Here is a 20,427-nt window from a genome sequence, read left to right on the forward strand (position 1 = left end):
GTCTTCCATATTTGAATAATTTGCTGATACTCTTGATTCAGGTTTACATGTGAAGAATGTTTGCTTGGGATATGTTACCAAATGGCTGCAGGTGCCTTTGGCACCATATCCCAGCATGTCTTTGGGGGTGGGGGGTGGATTTGTGTGTGGAAAATGCAAAATTGAAATAATATATATTGAGAATTTTATGATTTTTATATAGAGTTGCTTTAACCAGGTCAAAGAAATTGTCCGTGCCAGCGTCGGTTGTATCACGGATAATGGGAAGAGGGGGATGCAATATAACTGCCATCCAAGATGTTACTGGTGCACACATTGATGTTGACAAGCAAAAAGACAAGAATGGAGAAAGAATGATCACAATAAGGTAACTGGACCTTTAATTAAAAAGGGCAAATCATTCAGTTTGTCCCAGTTGTGAGGCTTTTTGCTTGAGAGGCTAACTGTAGCCTTCCAACTGGAAGAGATCTGCATGGGTGCAACTGATCCTACATTGAGTGGATCAGCAATATTCCTTGTTCTGGTTGCTGATCTGAGTGCTTCATGCTCATTGTCAAGTGGGACTCTTAAAACATGTCAGATAAAGAAGCAGGTCATCAGTAGTGTAGTTTTTATGGTACTGAATTAGCAACCCAGATGCCATGATTTCAAATCCTACCATGGCAAGTTGTGAAACTATATTCAATAAACCTGATAATTTGTGCACTGGCACCAGAAAAGGTGATTGTAAAAGCTGCGATATTGTTGTAAAAACCTAAATAGCATCTTTCAGGGAATGGAACCTAACCTGCTCTTGCTAACTGCTTTGGTCCACATGTGACCACTGTCCCTTGCTATATGGTTGACTCTTAATGCGCTCTGAATGGTCCAGCAAGCCATTCAGTTGTAAAAACTATCATTATCCCACTTCCACCTTCTCAAGGCAACTAGGGATGTGGAATAAATACAGCCTTGCCAGTGTTCTCTAAATCCTGAGAACAAATGCAAAAAATCTTTATGTAAAAGTAATGAAGCTGACTTCAAAATAGACTGAATTAAATACTTATTCCCCTCAGAGTTTTGAGTACTTTTTGTTTTGCAGTAAAAATCAGAAGCATAGCTTTCAAATTTGTTCCTGCATAGACACTTGTAGTGTCAATTCTTTCAAGTGTCTCTCCCTTTTCTTAGTGGGGTTTGTCTCTTCTCTGAGCCCACTCACAAATGGTATTTTAAGTTTGATCTCCAAATTGTCTTTATTTTATCAATGTTGTAGCTACCAAGCCATCGTTTACAATGGTTGTGCATTTTTCAATTTTGTTTAGGAACTATTATTTTCTTTACTCGCATGGTATCAAATCTGAACACAATGGCCTGAAATATATATCTTGCACAGGAAAGTATTACAAAGTATTTACAGCAGAGAAGCAGGCCATTCAGCCCAACAGGTCCATGCCAGTATTTATGCGCCACACGAGCCTCCTCCCACCCCTCTTCATCTAATCCCATCAACATATCCTTTTATTCGTTTCTCCCTCGTGCTTATCTATCTTCCCCTTGAATGCATCTATGCTATCCCCCTCAACTACTCCTTGTGGTAACAAGTTCCACATTCTAACCACTCTCAGTAAAGAAGTTTCTCCTGAATTCCCTATTGGATTTATTCAAGAAAGCTGAGGAAAGTATGGCTGAAAAAGCTCATTGTTTCTGCATACGTAGCTTCAATTAACTGACCACAAATTGTCTAAATATGGGTATTGATCGCATAATTTTCATTCTCTTCATACAATAGCTAGGTAAAGCTAGCAAATCTGACAGGTTTTCAGATTTGGTCATTTATTGTCATTCTTTGTCTTGTATAATATTCTGAATCTTTTCCAAGCATTTTCTTGCCATTTTGTATGCAGGCACTGATTTGATTTCCCTTGGTCCCTCCCATACTGCAAGAGTAATTATCTGAATATCAATTGTTCCCAGTGGTCACTGTCCTTTCCAACGCTCGTAGGATTAAAACAAAAATTCAATGCAAAACTATAATTAATCTTAAACATATACCTATTGCTAGTGATGCTCACATCTGATTAAGTGTAGATTTTATGGATATTAAATTCTTAATTTATGTGTATTTAATAAGAGCTCTTCAGAATCTAGTGATTTTTGCTAAGTGATCAAATGTTCTACATGCATTTGAGCTAGCTGTATGGTACCTCTGAGCATATTCAGTTAACCTCACAAAATCTTACCCTGAACTTGAATAAAAGGCATGTCTGACAAATATTCTTTGGGACTTGTCAAAAGTCCACATTTTTGACTAAGTATTTTATTTTGGTCAGCATCTTAAAATTGCTGCACTTAGTTAAACAAAATAAAGGTCTGTTCACTTCCAAGAGGAGTCCCGTTTGAATGATAACATTTTAGTTGCCCCAAAATTTGCTGGTTTTGGCATTCTGGCTGAAAAGAGCTAAAGAGATGGTGGGAAGGAGCTATCGAGGGAACAGTGGTTGCATGATGGTCTTAAAGGAGCAGTAGTCCTGAAACCAGCACTGCCCATTCTTCCTTCTCCAAGGGATGGGATTTGCTGACTTTAGACCTAGATTTATGGTATTCGAAGAGAAAACATTAACATTTTTTATTAGTTTACAGCGATTAAAATTGCTGACTTACTGTAGCAATTGTAGTTTACATAGTATATGTTAATTACTTTTAGAACTACTGTATTAAGGCTTCTTAAAATGTTGCTATGTTCCCTTTCTACAACTGTGATAAAAATGATCCCAATACACAAGCTAAAATATTATTAGCATTTTGCAGCAGTTTAATCAAGTACTTGAATTAGTTTCAATCCCTGACTTGGTAAAATAATCAAGATTTGTTGATCACAAAAATATTGCATCTTCGTTGTTGTATTCTGTCTCTTTCTAAGTAATGATGCTGTCAACAGCATACTGAATAAATCCAAGATCAGTCTAAGTGGCTGAAAGTATTGGTTGTGCAGTTCAAGGCACATTGTTTATTAGGTTATTGATGATACTAGTCTTATGTAGGACAGAATCTGAAATGTCTACTGCCTGGTTTGATGAATAGTCAATTCTACTTAACCAGTGAATTGAGTAGATTTTCTGAACCCTGTGATTTTAGCTGCAAGTCCAAATCAACAGGAATCTGAACAAAATGTGTCTCTCATGGTGAAACTTTACATTTATTTTTACAGAGGAGGCACAGAATCAACGAGACATGCAGTGCAGCTGATCAATGCACTAATTCAGGATCCTGCAAAGGAACTGGAGGATTTGATTCCTCGGAATCACATCAAAAGTGTCACAGCCAACACAAGAATGGGGTCCACAGCTGCCACAACTACAGCTAGCACTACAACTGCAGGAAACCGAATAACCGTTTCAATGATGTCTTCCTCTGCAACAGCTTCGCTGTCTGCACCATCATCCACATCATTACAATCCATTAACAAACCTGGTAAAAACATTGTATCAAACAATATGCGTCCTACATTTTCAGTCTCGCTTCCTTTGGCTTATTCACATCCGCAGTTAGCACATGCTTTGCTGGCTGCTCAAACTATCCAGCAGATTCGGCACCCTCGCTTACCCATGGCACACTTTGGAGGAACCTTCTCTCCATCACCAAACACTTGGGGTCCTTTCCCAGTAAGACCTGTAAGTCCTGGAAGCGCCAACAGTTCACCGAAACATAACACAACTCGTCTCCATAACCAGGGTAGTAATGTTATTCATCCCGACATTGGTAGTTCAGCTTCTATCAACTCACCTTCTGTGGCTGTGAGTTCTCCAACTTTCACCACACAGTCTCTGTGTGTCACAAGCAACTCAACTCCATCATCGGTTAGAAAACAACTCTTCACCTCGGTCAATAAAACTAACGCCATGATATCAGTGACTTCAGCTGTGACGAGCAGTTCCTGCTCACTGCCCACAAGTTCAACTGTATCAGTGAGCAATGGGCAACCTCCTACTCCACCAACCCCTCCGCCACTTGTTGCACAGCCTTCTCAACAGTCCATGTCATTGACTAAGAATGAACCATTCACCACCTCCACTGCGAAGGAAGAGGTGACCACCACAGAACAGCCTGCAGGAAGCCAATGTGCACTTTCAAATGTCTGCAGCAGCTCTTCAGTCAACAGTAATTCTGGAGCTATAGGAATACAACCGACCTCTTCACTGCCCAGCATTCTGCCGCAAATTCAATGCCGTAGTTCCTCTGATATTCGACCTACTTTGCCGAAGCCTTATATTTCAAATCCAGATCATGGATTAGTGGCCCCAAGCAGTCTCGCATCTACTCGCCCAGTTACTATGTCGGCTTGCCCTAATGTTCAGACCAACAACACTTTACCTCAGTTAGCTGCAGCCTCTCAAGTATCTCACAGAATACAACCTGGTGCTCCTTTCTATCCCCTAGTCCAGCAAGAGCCGCAATCAGTTTTTGTCCCAAACCCAGTTCCAATGGTTTCTACCCAAGATCCTATGAAGCAGCATGGCGTACCTTCTCCTATGCAGCTTTCATCTGCACTTGGCATGCTGAATGTTTCTCAGATCCACGCAAACCCAGGAAGCAAATCCTTGCCTCCAAATTTTGGCTCTGCAGCCCTCTTCAGCCCTTTCAACAGTTTCTTCGACAATACCCAGGTGTCAGCAAATCATGTGTGGGGAAGTTGTCCACTGCCATCGCGGCCAACACAAGATCCAACGTTTAGTGGACATTCTAACTACATGGGCAGTTCTGTACTTGGACAGTTAGACGCAGTACTTTCTCATGATAATTCCAAGGCTCCTGGTTTCAGGCCACCTTCACAAAGGGTGACTTCAAGCCCCACAGGTGAGATGAACAGTAGATGTGAATTACCTAAATATATTTGTTTATTAAATGGTGGTCCTTATTAGTTTTGAAGATGCTGATTTGAACAACTTTTATGAATAGCATTGTGTAATAACTCTTTAAAAAAATTCTGAACTTTTACCAATAGTTTGCTAAATATTTCTCTCTTATTTGCTTTCTTCTCTCTTTCTCTTACACCCACCCTTTTTCAGGGACTTCTCACGCTACAGGTTCAACCATCAAGGCAGGACTGTTTGGGGCGAGAGGAACAATTTCATTTCTCGCCACCTGCCCCCCTCTTTCTCTTCTCTTTCTTCCCCCCCCCCCCCCCCCCAACTCCTTGAGATGGGCTATCTCGCTTCTTTGTGAGGTTTCACTTAATGTCCTGCTTAGGAACTGATGGACTCTTCAATTATAGGAATCGATCTGTGACGATGCTAGTGGCTTAGTTACCATTTTTAGGCCGAGAGGCTGGCAAATGATCTGTCGTTTGCCATTTGCCGTCTTCAGTGGCCGGTGTCCCTTTTTTGTTGTTGAGCTGTATCAATATTGGACCTTAAGTTGCAAGATTTGTAGAGATATAAAGTTATTAATTCAAGCTACTTCACTTCCTTCCCTCACTCTACTAGACAATGGGAGGGGCGGGGGGCTGCTTTGCGGCAATGCTGTCTGAACCCTAACATCACTTTAGTAATGTAACACTTTGCCAGATCTTAAATGAACTTCAGATTGGTTGCTGCTCATCAAACACAAGTTCCCTTTGAAAATGAAAGCTCTTACAATAATCCATGGTTGCAGTTTGTGTGGCTGTAAGAATCAATCGGTGACCTCATAAATTAGTGCCGAGATTTTAAAATGGGCTCTCATTGCTTGGATTCTCTCAATATTAGGAAAGCTGAAAATAACCCAAATACATTTATGCACCTTTGGAAAAATGGCTTGTGACCTCAGTAAGTTAGACTTTAGACACGCAAATGACCTTTGAAGGGGTACAACACAGATTTACCAGTGATTCCATGGTTTAAAGTATAAAATTATAAGGACAGGTTGCATAAAGTTGGCTGGTATTCTCTTGATTTTAGAAGGATCTAATCAAGGCGTTTAAAATAGGGTAGAGACAGAAGAACTAGTTCCTCTGCTGGGGTAATCCAAAACAGGTGGGCACAATCTTAAAATTAAAGCTAGGCCAGTAAGGAGAGAAATCAGGGAGCACCTTTTCACACAAAGGGTAGTGGAAATCTGGAACTTGCTCCCCTAAAATGCTGTGGATGCCGGGTCAAGTGAAATTTTCAAGATTGTGATAGATTTTTGTTTGGTAAGGCTCAAGGGATATGGAGAAAAGGCAGGTAAATTGAGTTCAAGTACAGATCAGCCTTGATCTAATAGAATGGCAGAACAGGCTAGAGAGGCTGAATATCCTACTCTTGTTCCTTATTAGGTGATGGTCATAAAACATTTTTCTTAGATTAGAATAACACGAGTTTTGTGACGTGGTACATTTGTAGCATGTCAATAATAGTTCAACAGTTCTAGGGTAAAATCTACATTTGAAATAATTGTTTTTAAAATGCATATTTTTAAATTAGTCCCTTTTGGTTTACAATGACGTGCATGTCTGTGCTTGCATTTCAATTTTTTGAAAGACTCCGACAACTACTTTTTCTCTACCCTTTTTTTGCAATGAGACTTTGGTGAGCGCTACTCACACTTGTAGTTTGAATTATTACCCCTTTATTAGAGAGAGAAATGTGCAAGTTGTTAAGTCACTTTTAATGTGCATTTCTCAAATATTCCATTACATGTACTTTTTTAAAAATGTTTTTGAAGGAATGTCTGCTATGGACCCATCAGGCAATGCCATTTCTTCCTCTTCCACCCCAATGACGAGTTTTGCTCCAAGTATGGCTGGAAGTCAGGTGTATGTACAAGGACCAGCCCCTGTAGGAATGCCTGCTCCTAGCTTCAGCAGACAACATTTTTCCCCACACCCTTGGAGTTCAACAACTGCTCCAGCTACATGTATGTACAAGCCAATCCTTTCTGTATTTTAGTGGCGTTTTTGGGGGTGGGAGGTTATGCTCCTCAATCTAGGATCCACTACTTGTTAATGCATTCATTTAAAAACTTCCAGTAGGTCCAATCTTCAAAATATAGCTAGAAAATTGTGATGCTAACATTGCAAAACAAAAAATTATAAAAGAGGCAGCACCAAGGATGTACTTAATAGCCCTGAGAATTTGGATACAGCCAGTGGTTCTTGTGGCAATGTTGTTTTCAGAAATGTTTCGCTTGTATATAAAGCCAGTTAAATTCACATTCTCTCCCAACGATTACATTTGAAAACATCATGTTATGTGGATAAATTTTAAATGTTCTGGATGACACTTGTATGCTATGAATAAATGTCTGTCAGGACGCATAAACTTGGTGGTCTTGATAATTCCATATCCCAGAAACCTGTCAATTTAAATTGAAAATGAAACCAGTTGCCAACTTCAGTCAATTATTTCTTAACCTTTCATTATTTCCTGAGTGCCAAATGCTTATCCTGTAGAATAAATTGTATTGCATTTTCATACAAGTATATAAAACCATGGGTTATCATAATTGTCCTTGTTTGTGTATCTCCAACTTGGGGGCAACTAATGAGTGACTGCTATTCTCCTTCATACTTTAACATACTTTAAGATGCATTTTTAACCTTCACCAGTTGGGATAGGGGAGGAGGATGGCAGCGAATTAAGATTCAGTCTGGCCCCATAGGAACATTAGCATGTCAACCTCAGCAAAAAAAAAAGTCAGATATTAAGCAGCAACTTGCATTTATATAGTGCCTTTACCATAGTAAAAATGTCCCACGGTGCTTCACAGGAGTGTTATCAGACAAAACATGACAAATTTGATGGGTGTCCTTCCACTTTTGAAAGAAGGCAGAGTTGAAGCACATTAGAAATGTTGTACTTCAGTAACTTTACAATCAGTTTACCCCTCTTATCAGACACACGCTGCTCCTGTGTCTCATTCGTGCATTTGTAAGAAGCAATGTGTTTGGTAAAACTCAAAAAGGAGTTTTTGATTTGGGGATTTCCTCACATTTTATGCGTTCCTTTTAAAAGATCATGCTAAGGATTGTGTGTAAAGGAACATTATGTACTTGAACACCAACATCATCTCCCCATAAAACATTTCTCAGATTGCCAGCAACTTATGTGATCTCTCCTCTGCTTCTTGGTTCCCTTGGGTATTAAGCGAGTTGGAAAGCTTTCCTGTACTGTCTACACATCCATAAGCATTAACGTCTAGCCTTAATCAATTAGATGGATTTGTTTTAAAGATTTGCTGAACACTGAGATAATTAGTTTAGTTTCTCCTAACATTGAATTTGTTCAATACCAAAGTTATTCTATTGAAGACGCATTTAAAGATGGCATCAAAACAAAAACCATTAACATATTTTGGTCAAGAAAATAGTGCTAGAAAAGATGTATGCTAATACATTTTCAGAATTTTTTTTTCATTCACTAACATTTGCATGTCTAAGTGTTTTCTTCAATATTTTTGACTGCTGTTTAAATGAAGTGCAAAAACATTTCTAACCAACACTTCGAAGGGAAGGCTTGTTGATCTCTAGACCTGTTACTTTCTGTAAAGATCTGAATTTTTACTGATTAAAATTTTTTTTTAAAAAGGAATCAAAATCAGAACCATACATACAATGCTGACCTTCACTCTTTTAATTGGTGAGAAGTAAGCATCATCTAGACATATGTCTGAGTTTAATTTCTGTTTCATGTGAGGTTTTTTTTTCTAGTGGGTATGGTTCAGAATTTATAGTTACAAAAATCACATTATAGAGCACTGCAATTGAAAAGAATTGTACTTTTGGAGCAATGCTGTTTTACAAATTGTTGGATGTTACTTACTACTTTTTGGACTAAATTTCCATGCAGGTGAATCCCCTCCATCGGTTTCTTCTGGAGCCTCTTCACCCTTATCTGCTGCTTCTGCACCTCCTTCCTTGGGCCAGCCAAAATCGAGTAATGCGAACCAGGATCGGAAGGTACCACCACCTATTGGAACAGAAAGGTCAGCTCGCATTAGGCAGACTGGGTCTATGACGCCACTTTCCACCATGATGAGTAGTAACCTGACAACTCCTGTAGGACAAGGAGGGATCTGGTCTTTTGGTGTCAGCAATAATTCAGGTGAGGAATGTGTTGGAGATCTGTAGGGAGTTAAAGTGGCAGGGTTAAGCGCTAAAGGTACAAACACTTGTCGTTTTCTTAGAGGAATGGGTTTCTCTTTCAGATGGCATATCTGGCTGGTCCCAAGGTGTGATGGGTGGTCACTTAATGCATCAATCTATATCAGACTCAGCTTCATTTTCACAACATCAGACATTGGAAAGAGATGATACTGGAATTGTGGCACCTTCAAACACATTCCATCAGCCAGTGCCAAGCAACTTCATGGATTATAACAAGGTGAGTGAAAGTTACTTGATTTTTTTTTAATAGAGCATGAATATCAGAGTAGTAATTTGTGCATAATAAGCAAAACTGCACAATGAATTGTAGTTGCAGCACAATTAATCAATTTGACAAACTACTTACAGGCTGAATTTTTTAGCCATTTTTGGTGGGACTTGATGCCACAATACAGCTATGCATGCATGATAAGGTAGTGTATTGTAATTTTAAAGCCTGATCAAAAACATACAATTAATGGTTATTTTTCCTCACAACTTCAATGTAGCTCGTGCACTTGCAACAATTTGGAGAAAAAGCTGTGCAGTAGCTCACTGGGGGCAAACACTTCTGTTGGAAACTTGACCTGTTCATAACTGGTATTAGCAGCATTGTATCAAAATCAAGTTTACATATAGTTTATGTTGGTTTTGTCCCCAACTCTCAAGTATAGCAGCTCACTGCAAGCAAACTAAGTTCCATTTACATTATAGAATAGCTAACCTTCTTCAATTGTTTACTCTTGACAAGTAAATAAAGAATCTCATCGAAATAGGGCACAGTACCTTTTCAACAGAAAGTACTTATATAGCCCCTTTAATGTAGTGAAACATTCTAAGGCGCTTCACAGGAATGTAATCAGATAAAAATTGACACAGAGCCAAAGTATTAGGATGGGTGACTAATCGCTTGGTCAGAGGTGGGGTTTTAAGCAGTATCTTCAAGGAGTTGGAAAATGCAGTTGTAAGTGGGGAGATTTTTTTCCGGGGGACGCAGAAGGAAGTGGGGTTGGAAGGGAATGGTGAGGGGTACAAGGAAGTGATAAGAGATTACCTTGTTTGTGAACATGATGGAAATAGAGAGACTATATGCGAAGGCAAGGTAGAGGGGATGGCCATGAATATGGGTAGAGAGCATTTATATGGAGGGAGAGGTTATGGGTGAACCGTGAAAGAGGGCAAGGCGATTTCTGATGGCTTTTGAAATCGCCAAGCATGAAAAGTCTCTCGGTACAGAGCATGAATGAGGAAAGCAAGAGGATATCTCGGTGAGAAGCTTGGGTGGGTGGTAGAGAAAGAGAAGTTTTTAAAGGAGAAGTGAGACGGGTGGAACATGGTGGGGTGCTCAAAGGGGGCAAAGGTGTCAGAGGAGTCGAGGGACAGACCAAGGTGAAATTTGATGATGAGCCATAATGTCACTGTGGCAGTTTGAGTGGGGCATGTGGTGGACGGTATAGCTAGACGGGGAAGCTTCAGTAAGGGGCAAGGTGTCATAATTTATGAGCCAAGTTTCTGTCAGGGCCATGATGTCAATGCAGTCATTCACAATAAGGTCCTGGATGGAAAGGGCCTTGGTTGCAGGTGAATGGACATTCTGGAGGGAGATATGGAGAAGAGTGGTGACTGTTGATCCGCTGGCAGAGCCCACGAGACCAGTGGTGGGAGGAGTGAGTAGGACGGGAAGGAGGTTGGCAAGCTTAGCCCCCAGCTTCATCCTCAAAATGACAATGCAGAATATGTCCTCTCAAGCCTCTCCACATACAAGGCTTTGTTCTAGATTTGCATTTCAGTTTTGTTAGCAATATTAATTGTTTTGCAATAAGAAAGCAAACTCGCAATTTGAAAGAAAGGTCTATTAATGCCTAAATTTCAGTACAACCTGAAGAAACTGAAAAAAATTACAAATTTCTGAAGAATACATACAAATGGTTAAAGTTGACCTCACCAGCTCAACAAATCAAGTCTGCTTATGAGTTATTGTTCTTGAGCTGCAGTCTCATTTCCTGTCATTTGATGGCTGCCTACTTCTTTGTCTGTTAAGGATAGATCAGCAGCAATTAGATAATATACGTGGAGTTTAAGAAATATGAGCTGGATTGGGTAGTCTGTCTTGACTTGGTCATGCGATTTTGCATTCCATGTTTGTATACTGAACTGGTACAGCCCATGTAGATCTTGATGTCAGCTTCAGCTATGGGAGGTCATTCCCTCTGGTGCTGGCATTAGCTTTGAGTAACACTTCTACATAACGGCAGCTGTTGGCTGCTACCAACGTTGCTTCAAACTTGTCTCAGTCAAGCTAAAAGGAATTTTGGACTCCAGTCTTGAGGTTTTAGTTCCTTTTGATTTCATCGTGGACCTGGTGAACCTTCCTTTGTTACATTTAACACAGTGTAGAATAGCATCAAACAAGCCCCAGGTCTGTCTTTTTTACGCTCTGGCTAAAGTTGTTAAGTTGTAAAGTCTTTATGCCACAGCAAGAACATAAGACGTCGGAGCAGGAGTAGGTCATTTGGCCCCTTGAGCCTGCTCCGCCATTCAATAAGATCATGGCTGATCTGATCTTCGCCTCAACTCCACTTCCCTGCCGACTCCTCATAACCCTTGACTCCCTTATCGTTCAAAAATCTGTCTATCTCCACTTTAAATATATTCAATGACCCAACCTCCACAGCTCTCTGAGGAAGAGAATTCCAAAGAATCACAACCATCTGAGAAGAAATTCCCCCTCATTTCCGATTTAAAAGGGTGCCCCCTTATTCAGAAATTATGCCCCCTAGTTCTAGATTCCCCCACGAGGGGAAACGTCCTCTCTGTATCTACCCCGTCAAGTCCCTTCAGAATCTTATGTTACAATAAGATCCCCTCTCATTCTTCTAAACTCCAATGAGTATAGGCCCAACCTGCTCAACCTTTCCTCATAAGACAACCCTTCACCTCCAGAATCAACCTCGTGAACCTTCTCTGAACTGCTTCCAGTGCAAGTATATCCTTCCTTAAATAAGGAGACCAAAACTGTATGCAGTACTCCAGGTGTGGTCTCACCAATGCTCTGTACAGTTGTAACAGGACTTCCCTACTTTTATACCCCATTCCCTTTGCAATAAACATAGAAGATAGGAGCAGGAATAGGCCATTTAATGAGATCAAGGCTGATCATCCAAATTCAGTACCCTGTCCCTGCTTTCTCCCCATATCCCTTGATCCCTTTAGCCTTAACAAATATATCTAACTCCTTCTTGAATATATTTAATGAATTGGCCTCAACTGCCTTCTGTGGTAGAGAATTCCACAGGTTCACCACTCTCTGGGGGAAGAAATTCCTCCTCATCTCAGTCCTAAATGGCTTACCCCTTAACCTTAGACTGTGACCACTGGTTTTGGACTCCCCGCCATCGGGAACATCCTTCCTGCATCTAGTCTGTCTAGTCCTGTTAGAATTTTATAAGTTTCAATGAGATCCCCTCTCATTCTTCTAAACTCTAGCGAATATAAGCCTAATCGACCCAATCTCTCACCATACATCATTCCTGCCATCCCAGGTATCAGTCTGGTGAATCTTCGCTGCACTCCCTCCATGGCAAGAACATCCTTCCTCAGATAAGGCGACCAAAACTGCACACAATACTCAAGGTGTGGTCTCACCAAGGCCCTGTACAACTGCAGCAAGACATCCTTGCTCCTGTACTCGAATCCTCTCGCTACGAAGGCCAACATACCATTTGCCTTCTTAACCGCTTGCTGCACCTGCATGCTTACCTTCAGCGACTGGTGCACAAGGACACCTGGGTCTCGTTACAATTCCCCTTTTCCCAATCTATTGCCATTCAGATAATCTGCCTTCCTGTTTTTGCCACCAAAGTGGATAACCTTACATTTATCCACATTATACTGCATCTGCCATGCATCTGCCCAATCACCCAACCTGTCCAAATCATGCTGGAGTTTCTCCGCATCCTCCTCACAGCACACCCGCCCACCCAGCTTTGTGTCGTCTGCAAACTTGGAGATATTACATCTAGTTCCCTCGTCTAGATCATCATTAATATATATTGTGAATAGCTGGGGTCCTAGCACCGATCCCTGCGGTACCCCACTAGTCACTGCCTACCACTCGGGGGGGAAAAAGACCCGTTTATTCCAACTCTTTGCTTCCTGTCTGCCAACCAGTTCTCTATCCAAGTCAGTACCTTACGCCCAATCCCATGCGCTTTAACTTTGCAAGCTAATCTCTTATGCAGGACCTTATCGAAAGCCTTCTGAAAGTCCAAATACACCACATCCACTGGTTCTCCCTTATCTATTCTACCAGTTACATCCTCAAAAAAATTCCAGTGGATTAGTCCAGCATGATTTACCTTTTGTAAATCCATGTTGACTTTGTCCGATCCTGTCACTGTTTTCCAAGTGCTCTGCTATTACATCTTTTATAATGGACTCTAGCATTTTCCCCACTACTGATGTCAGACTTACCGGTCTATAATTCCCCGTTTTCTCTCTACCACCTTTTTTAAATAGTGGGGTTACATTAGCTAGCCTCCAATCCATGGGAACTGTTCCAGAGTCTATAGAATTTTGGAAGATGACCAGCAATGCATCTACTATTCCTAGGGCCACTTTCTTAAGTACCCTAGGATGTAGATTATCAGGCCCTGGGGATTTATTGGCCTTCAATCCCGTCAATTTCCCTAACACCATTTCCCTACAAATACTGATTTCATTCAATTCCGCCCTCTCATTAGACCCTATGTTCCCCGACATCTCTGGGAGGCTATTTGTGTCGTCCTTTGTGAAGACGGAACTAAAGTATGTATTTAATTGGTATGCCATTTCTTTGTTCCCCATTATAAATTCCCCTGATTCTGACTGCAAGGGACCTACGTTTGACTTCACCAATCTTTTTCTCTTCACATATCTATAGAAGCTTTTACAGTCAGTTTTTATGTTCCCTTGCAAGCTTACTCTCATACTCTATTTTACCCCTCTTAATTAATCCCTTTGTTCTCCTTTGAATCCTAAACTGCTCCCAATCCTCAGGTTTGCTGCTTTTTCTGGCCAATTTATATGTCCCCTCCTTGGATCTTATGCTATCCCTAATTTCCCTTGTTAGCCACGGTTGAGTCACCTTTTTTGTTTTATTTTTATGCCAAACCGGGATGAACAAATTCTGTAGTTCATCCACGCGATCTTTAAATGTTTGCCATTGCCTATCCACCGTCAACCCTTTAACTAACATTCCCCAATCCATCCTAGCCAACTCGCGCCTCATACCATCGTAGTTTCCTTTATTTAAATTCAGGACCCTAGTCTCTGAGTCAACTACTTCACTCTCCATCTTAATGAAGAATTCGATCATATTATGATCGCTCCTCCCCAAGGGGCCTCGCACAACAAGATTGCTAATTAATCCTTTCTCATTACATAATACCCAGTTTAAGATGGCCTGATCTCTAGTTGGTTCCTCGACATATTGGTCCAGGAAACCATCCCGTATACACTCTAGGAATTCCTCCTCCACAGTATTGTTACTAATTTGGTTAGCCCAATCTATATGTAGATTAAAGTCACCCATGATAACTGCTGTGTCCTTATTGCACGCATCTCTAATTTCCCGTTTAATGCCATCCCCAACCTCAGCATTACTGTTTGGGGGTCTGTATACAACTCCCACTAATGTTTTCTGCCCCTTGGTATTTCTCAGCTCTACCCATACAGATTCCACATCATGAGAGCTTATATCCTTCCTTACTATTGTGTTAATCTCTTTAACCAGCAATGCTACCCACCTCCTTTTCCTTTTTGCCTGTCCTTCCTGAATATTGAATACCCCTGGATGTTGATTTCCCAGCCTTGGTCACCCTGGAGCCATGTCTCCGTAATCCCAATTATGTCATATTTGTTTACATCTATTTGCGCAGCTAATTCATCCACCTTATTACGAATGCTCCTCGCATTAAGAGACAAAGGCCGAGAAATTCAGTGGGCTTTGCGCCCAGTTACCGCCCAAAGAGGGCTTCTGCGCCAGTCTGGAAACTTCGGGCTAAATTCAGTGACGCGCTAATTGCGGCGGTAGCCGGTAACGCTGCGCCGCCACCGATGACGTCAACGGTGTGCGCAGTGCCCCGGTTCCGCCCCGACACCGGCCCAACCCCCATCTTCAGTAGCGGCCGCCTCTTCCGTGGCGGCCGCTAATAACATTCAGAGACCGGGTCCGTACTGCAGCCTTAGTGGGGCGCTTTAAGGTGGAGGTGTGGCCGGCCGCTTTTTCGGCGGCCGCCTGCCCGCACCTCCTTCCCCGGCCTCCTCCACCCCCCCCCCCCCCGGCGGCATTGCCGGCTGGTTTCCGGGAGCCCGGCACTTCTCCGTTGTGCCGGGCTCTTTTGCCGGCACTCGCGATTGGGGCTCCGGCTGTTGCAGGCACCTCCCCCTTAAGAGAGGGAGGAAGGCCTGCAGTACCGCAGCCTGCCGCTCCGCTGCGGGTGGCGCTGTGGCAACTAGCGCGCCGATATTCAGTTTCAGCGCCCCAAGCGGGGGCGGCCACACCCTTGAACAGCGGCCGTCCTCGACTTGGGGCGCTGAAACTGAATATCCGATGGGCGCGAGTGGCTCCGCGCCCAGCGGTAAATTCTGGGCGCAAGCGAGCTGGCGGGGCTATACCTAATTTCTAGCCCAAAGCCTTCAGGCTTGTTTTTTTATAACACTTAGTCCTTTTAGAATTATTATTTACTGTGGCCCTGATTGATTTACACCCTTGATTTCTCTGCCTTCCACTTGCTTTTCTCCTTCCTGTCTTTTGCTTCTATCCTTGCTTCCCTCTCCTCTGTCTCCCTGCACAGGTTCCCAACCCCCTGCCATTTTAGTTTAAACCCTCCCTAACAGCACTAGCAAACACTCCCCCTGGGACATCGGTCCCGGTCCTGCCCAGGTGCAAACCGTCCAGTTTGTCTGGTCCCACCTCCCCTAGAACATAGAAGATAGGAGTAGGCCATTCGGCCCCTCAAGCCTGCTTCGCCATTCAATGCGATCATGGCCGATCATCCAAATTCAGTACCCGGTCCCTGCTTTGTCCCCATACCCCTTGATCCCTTTAGCCTTAAGAAATATATCCAACTCCTTCTTGAATATATTTAATGAACTGGCCTCCACCGCCTTCTGTGGTAGAGAGTTCCACAGGTTCACCACTCTGGGTGAAGAAAATCCTCCCCATTTCTACCCTTTATCCTTAGACTGTGTCCCCTGGTTCTGGACTCCCCGACCATCGAGAACATCCTTCCTGCATCTAGTCTGTCCAGTCCTGTCAGAATTTTATAAGTTTCAATGAGATCACCTCTCATTCTCCTAAACTCCAGCGAGTACAAGCCCAATCGACCCAATCTCTCCTCATACATCATTCCTGCCATCCCAGGAATCAGCCTGGTGAATCTTGGCTGAATTCCGTAATCCCAACCAAATCATATTCGTTTACCTCTATTTGCGCAGCCAATTCATCCACCTTATTATGAATGCTCCTCGCATTAAGACACAAAGCCTTCAGGCTTATTTTTTTAACGCTCTTAGACCTATTAGAATTATTATTTACTGTGGCCATGTTTGATTTAAACCGTTGATTTCTCTGACTGCCACTTTGGTTTTTCCCCTTCCTTTCTTTTGCTTTTATCATTGTTTCCCTTTCCTCTGTCCCCCTGCTCAGGTTCCCAACCCCCTGCCATCTTAGTTTAAACCCTCCCCCAGAGCACTAGCAAACACACCCCCTAGGACATCGGTTCCAGCCCTGCCCAGGTGCAAACTGTCCGGTTTGAACTGGTCCCACCTCCCCCAGAACCGGTTCCAATGCCCCAGGAACTTGAATCCCTCCCCCTGACACCATTCCTCTAGCCACGTATTCATCTGAAATATCTTTCTATTTCTACTCTGACTAGCACATGGCACTGGTAGCAATCCTGAGATTACTACCTTTGAGGTAGTAATCTCAGGATTGCTACCAGTTCCAATGTCCCAGGAATTTGAATCCCTCCTCCTTGCACCATTGCTCTAGCCACGTATTCATCTGAAATATCCTTCTATTTCTACTCTGATTCGCACGTGGCACTGGTAGCAATCCTGAGATTACTACCTTTTGAGGTCCTATTTTTTAATTTACCTCCTCACTCTCTATATTCAGCTTTTAGGATCTCATCCTGTTTTTTATCTATATCGTTGGTACCTATATGCACCACGACAACTGGCTGTTCACTCCCCCCCCCCCCCCCCCCCCCCCTCCAGAATGCCCTGCAGCCGCTCCAAGACATCCTTGCACCAGGGAGGCAACATACCATCCTGGAGTCTCATTTGTGGCCGCAGAAACGCCTATCTATTCCCCTTAAAATAGAATCCCCTATCACTATAGCTCTCCTGCTCTTTTTTCTCCCGTCCTGTGCAGCAGAACCACCCATGGTGCCAGGAAGTTGGCTGCTGCTGCCTTCCCCCGATAAGCCATCTCCCCCAACAATATCCAAAGCGGTATATCTGTTTGAGAGGGGGATGGCCACAGGGGACCCCTGCCTGCGCCTGCTACTCTGCCTGGCCGTCACCCACTCCCTTCCTGCCTGTGCAGCCTTTACCTGCGGTGTGACCAACTCCCTAAACGTGCTATCCACGACGTCCTCAGCATTGCGAATGCTCCGGTATGTATCCATTCGCAGCTCCAGCAATGCGGTTTGCCAGTAGCTGCAGCTGGATACACTTCCCGCACACATGGTCGTGTCCCTGATTTCCCACATAGTGCAGGAGGAGCATGCCACAGGGCCGAGCATGCCACAGGGCCGAGCTGTGCTGCCATGACTTACCCTTTAATTAATTCAAATTAAATTAAATCAAATCAATACCACTAATTACACTACAATTAAATTATATACTCAAGGGCCCTTGCTTACTAGCACTTCCCGCTACACAACAGAGACCTTAGAAACTATAAAGCACAAAAATTAAGACCTTCTAAACTTTATAAACTATTAACCTTAACTGTCAAACTATAGAGTAGTATAAATACTCACCTAGCCGTACTCACCCAATCAGCTGCTTCCTCTTGCCCGTGTCACTTTTTGAATCGTGACATGGCCCTTTCATATAACCATGCTGACTCTGCTTGACTATATTATGATTTTCTAAATGTCCTGCTACCACTTATTTAATTATGGACTCTAGCATTTTCCCAATGACAGATGTTAGACTAACTGGTCGATAGTTGCCTGCTTTCTGTCTCCCTTCTTTCTTAAATAGAGGTGTTACATTTGCGGTTTTCCAGTCCGCTGGGACCTCTCCAGAATCCAAGGAATTTTGGTAGATTACAACCAATGCATCCACTATCTCTGCAGCCACCACTTTTAAGACTCTAGGATGCAGGCCATCGGGTCCAGGGGACTTGTCCACCTTTAGTCCCATTAGTTTGCCTAGTACTTTCTCTCTAGTGATAGTGATTGTTTTAAGTTCCCCCCCCCCCACCCCACCCCAATTACCCCTTGATTATCCATTGTTGGGATGCTTTTAGTGTCTTCTACAGTGAAGACCGATACAAAATATTTGTTCAAAGTCTCCGACATTTCCATGTTTCCCATTACTAATTTCCCAGACTCATCCTCTAGGGGACCAACGTTTACTTTAGCTACTCTCTTCCTTTTTATATACCTGTAGAAGCTGTTACTGTCTGTTTTTATATTTCTTGCTAACTTACTCTCATAAGCTATCTTCTCTATCATTTTTTTAGTTGTCCTTTGCTGGTTTTTAAAAATTTCCCAGTCCTCTAGCCTTTCACTATCCTTCGCAACATTGTATGCTTTGGTTTTCAATTTGATACCATCCTTTACTTCCTTAGTTAGCCACGGATGGTTCATCCTTCTCTTAGAGTCTTTCTTTCTCACTGGAATATATCTTTGCTGAGAATTATGAAATATCTCCTTAAATGTTTGCCCCTGCTTTTCTGCAGTCTTACCCTGTAATATATTTTCCCAGTCTACTTTAACCAAGTCTGCCTTCATACCTTTGTAATTACCGTTGTTTAAGTTCAGGACACTAGTTTGAGACCTAGCTTTCTCACCCTCAAACTGAATTTGAAATTCTACCATGCTATGATCACTCTTCCCAAGAGGATCCTTCGCTTCAAGATAATTAATTCAACCTCATTACACATTACCAGATCTAATAGTTTTCTCCCTGGTTGGTTCCACAACATATTGTTCCAAGAAACCATCCCATATACACTCTAAGAACTCTTCCTCAAGTCTACCTTTGCTAATTTGTTTTGTCCAATCAGTATGAAGATTAAAATCTCCCATGATTATAGCTGTACCTTTCTTACAAGTCTCTACTGTATTATTTCTTGATTTATTCTCTGTCCTATAGTGTGGCTACTCTTTGGCACCTGTAGACCACTCCCACCAGTGACTTTTTACCCTTATTATTTCTTATCACCACCCAAACTGATTCTACGTCTTGATCTTCTAGGCCAATATCATTTCTCATTACTGCACTGATCTCATCCCTTATTAGCAGAGCTACACCACCTCCTTTTCCTTTCTGCCTATCCTTACGAAATGGTAAATACCCCTGAATATTCAGTTCCCAGCCTTGGTCACCTTGCAACCACGTCTCTTTAATGGCTATCAGATCATACCCATTTATTTCTATTTGTGCTGTCAACTCCTTTATCTTGTTACGATTGCTGTTTGCTTTTAATTTTGGCTTTTTACCATTTTCCCCTACTCTGACCCCTCTTTCTGATGCACTCTTATGTGTATACGCTCTGTCCCTTCCTGTCACACTCTGGTTGTCATTACCCCTATCGCTGCCCTGCACTTTTGCCTTTTCATTTTCCTTTGACTTTTTAAATTTCCGCTCAGTGTATCCCTCCCCCCTCCCACTATTTAGTTTAAAGCCCTATCTACAGCCATAGATATTCAATTCGCCAGGACACTGGTCCCAGCCTGGTTCAAATGAAACCGGTCCCAACGGAACAGCTCCCACCTATCCCAGTGCCCCAGGAATCGAAACCCATTTTTTCCGCACCCATTTGAGTCACTCGTTCATCTCTCTGATCTTATTTACCCTATACCAATTTGCACATGGCTCAGGTAGTAATCCAGAGATTACTACCATTGTGGTTCTGCTTTTTAATTTAGCCCCTAGCTGCTCATACTCCCTCAGCAGAACCTCTTTCTTTGTCCTACCCCTGTTGTTGGTACCTACATGGACCACGACAACTGGATCTTTCCCCTCCCACTCTAAGTTCTTCTCCAGCCCAGAGAAGATGTCCTTTACCCTGGCACCGGGCAGGCAACACAGCCTTCGGGATTCACGCTCTCGGCTGCAGAGAA

At 42.6% G+C, this 20,427-nt stretch overlaps 1 protein-coding gene across 15 annotated transcripts in view; it reads left to right on the forward strand.

The window, feature by feature from the left end:
* ankhd1 (ankyrin repeat and KH domain containing 1) overlaps positions 1-20,427 on the forward strand; it is a 170,232-nt gene that overhangs the window by 141,627 nt on the left and 8,178 nt on the right. For 7 of the 15 annotated variants that reach the window (XM_085995499.1, XM_085995498.1, XM_085995504.1 and 4 more), the window contains 5 exons: positions 203-367; positions 3,188-4,833; positions 6,661-6,852; positions 8,784-9,038; positions 9,121-9,317. In XM_085995499.1, the coding sequence (XP_085851625.1) occupies positions 203-367; positions 3,188-4,833; positions 6,661-6,852; positions 8,784-9,038; positions 9,121-9,317 (2,455 nt within the window). The remainder of the gene's footprint in view (positions 1-202; positions 368-3,187; positions 4,834-6,660; positions 6,853-8,783; positions 9,039-9,120; positions 9,318-20,427) is intronic. The other 8 variants (XM_085995503.1, XM_085995501.1, XM_085995508.1 and 5 more) reach the window with 4 other exon arrangements.

The sequence above is a fragment of the Somniosus microcephalus genome, chromosome 8, assembly GCF_052327205.1.
Source record: "Somniosus microcephalus isolate GS21.2 chromosome 8, FLI_Smic_1.0, whole genome shotgun sequence".
Classification (NCBI taxonomy): Eukaryota; Metazoa; Chordata; class Chondrichthyes; order Squaliformes; family Somniosidae; genus Somniosus; species Somniosus microcephalus.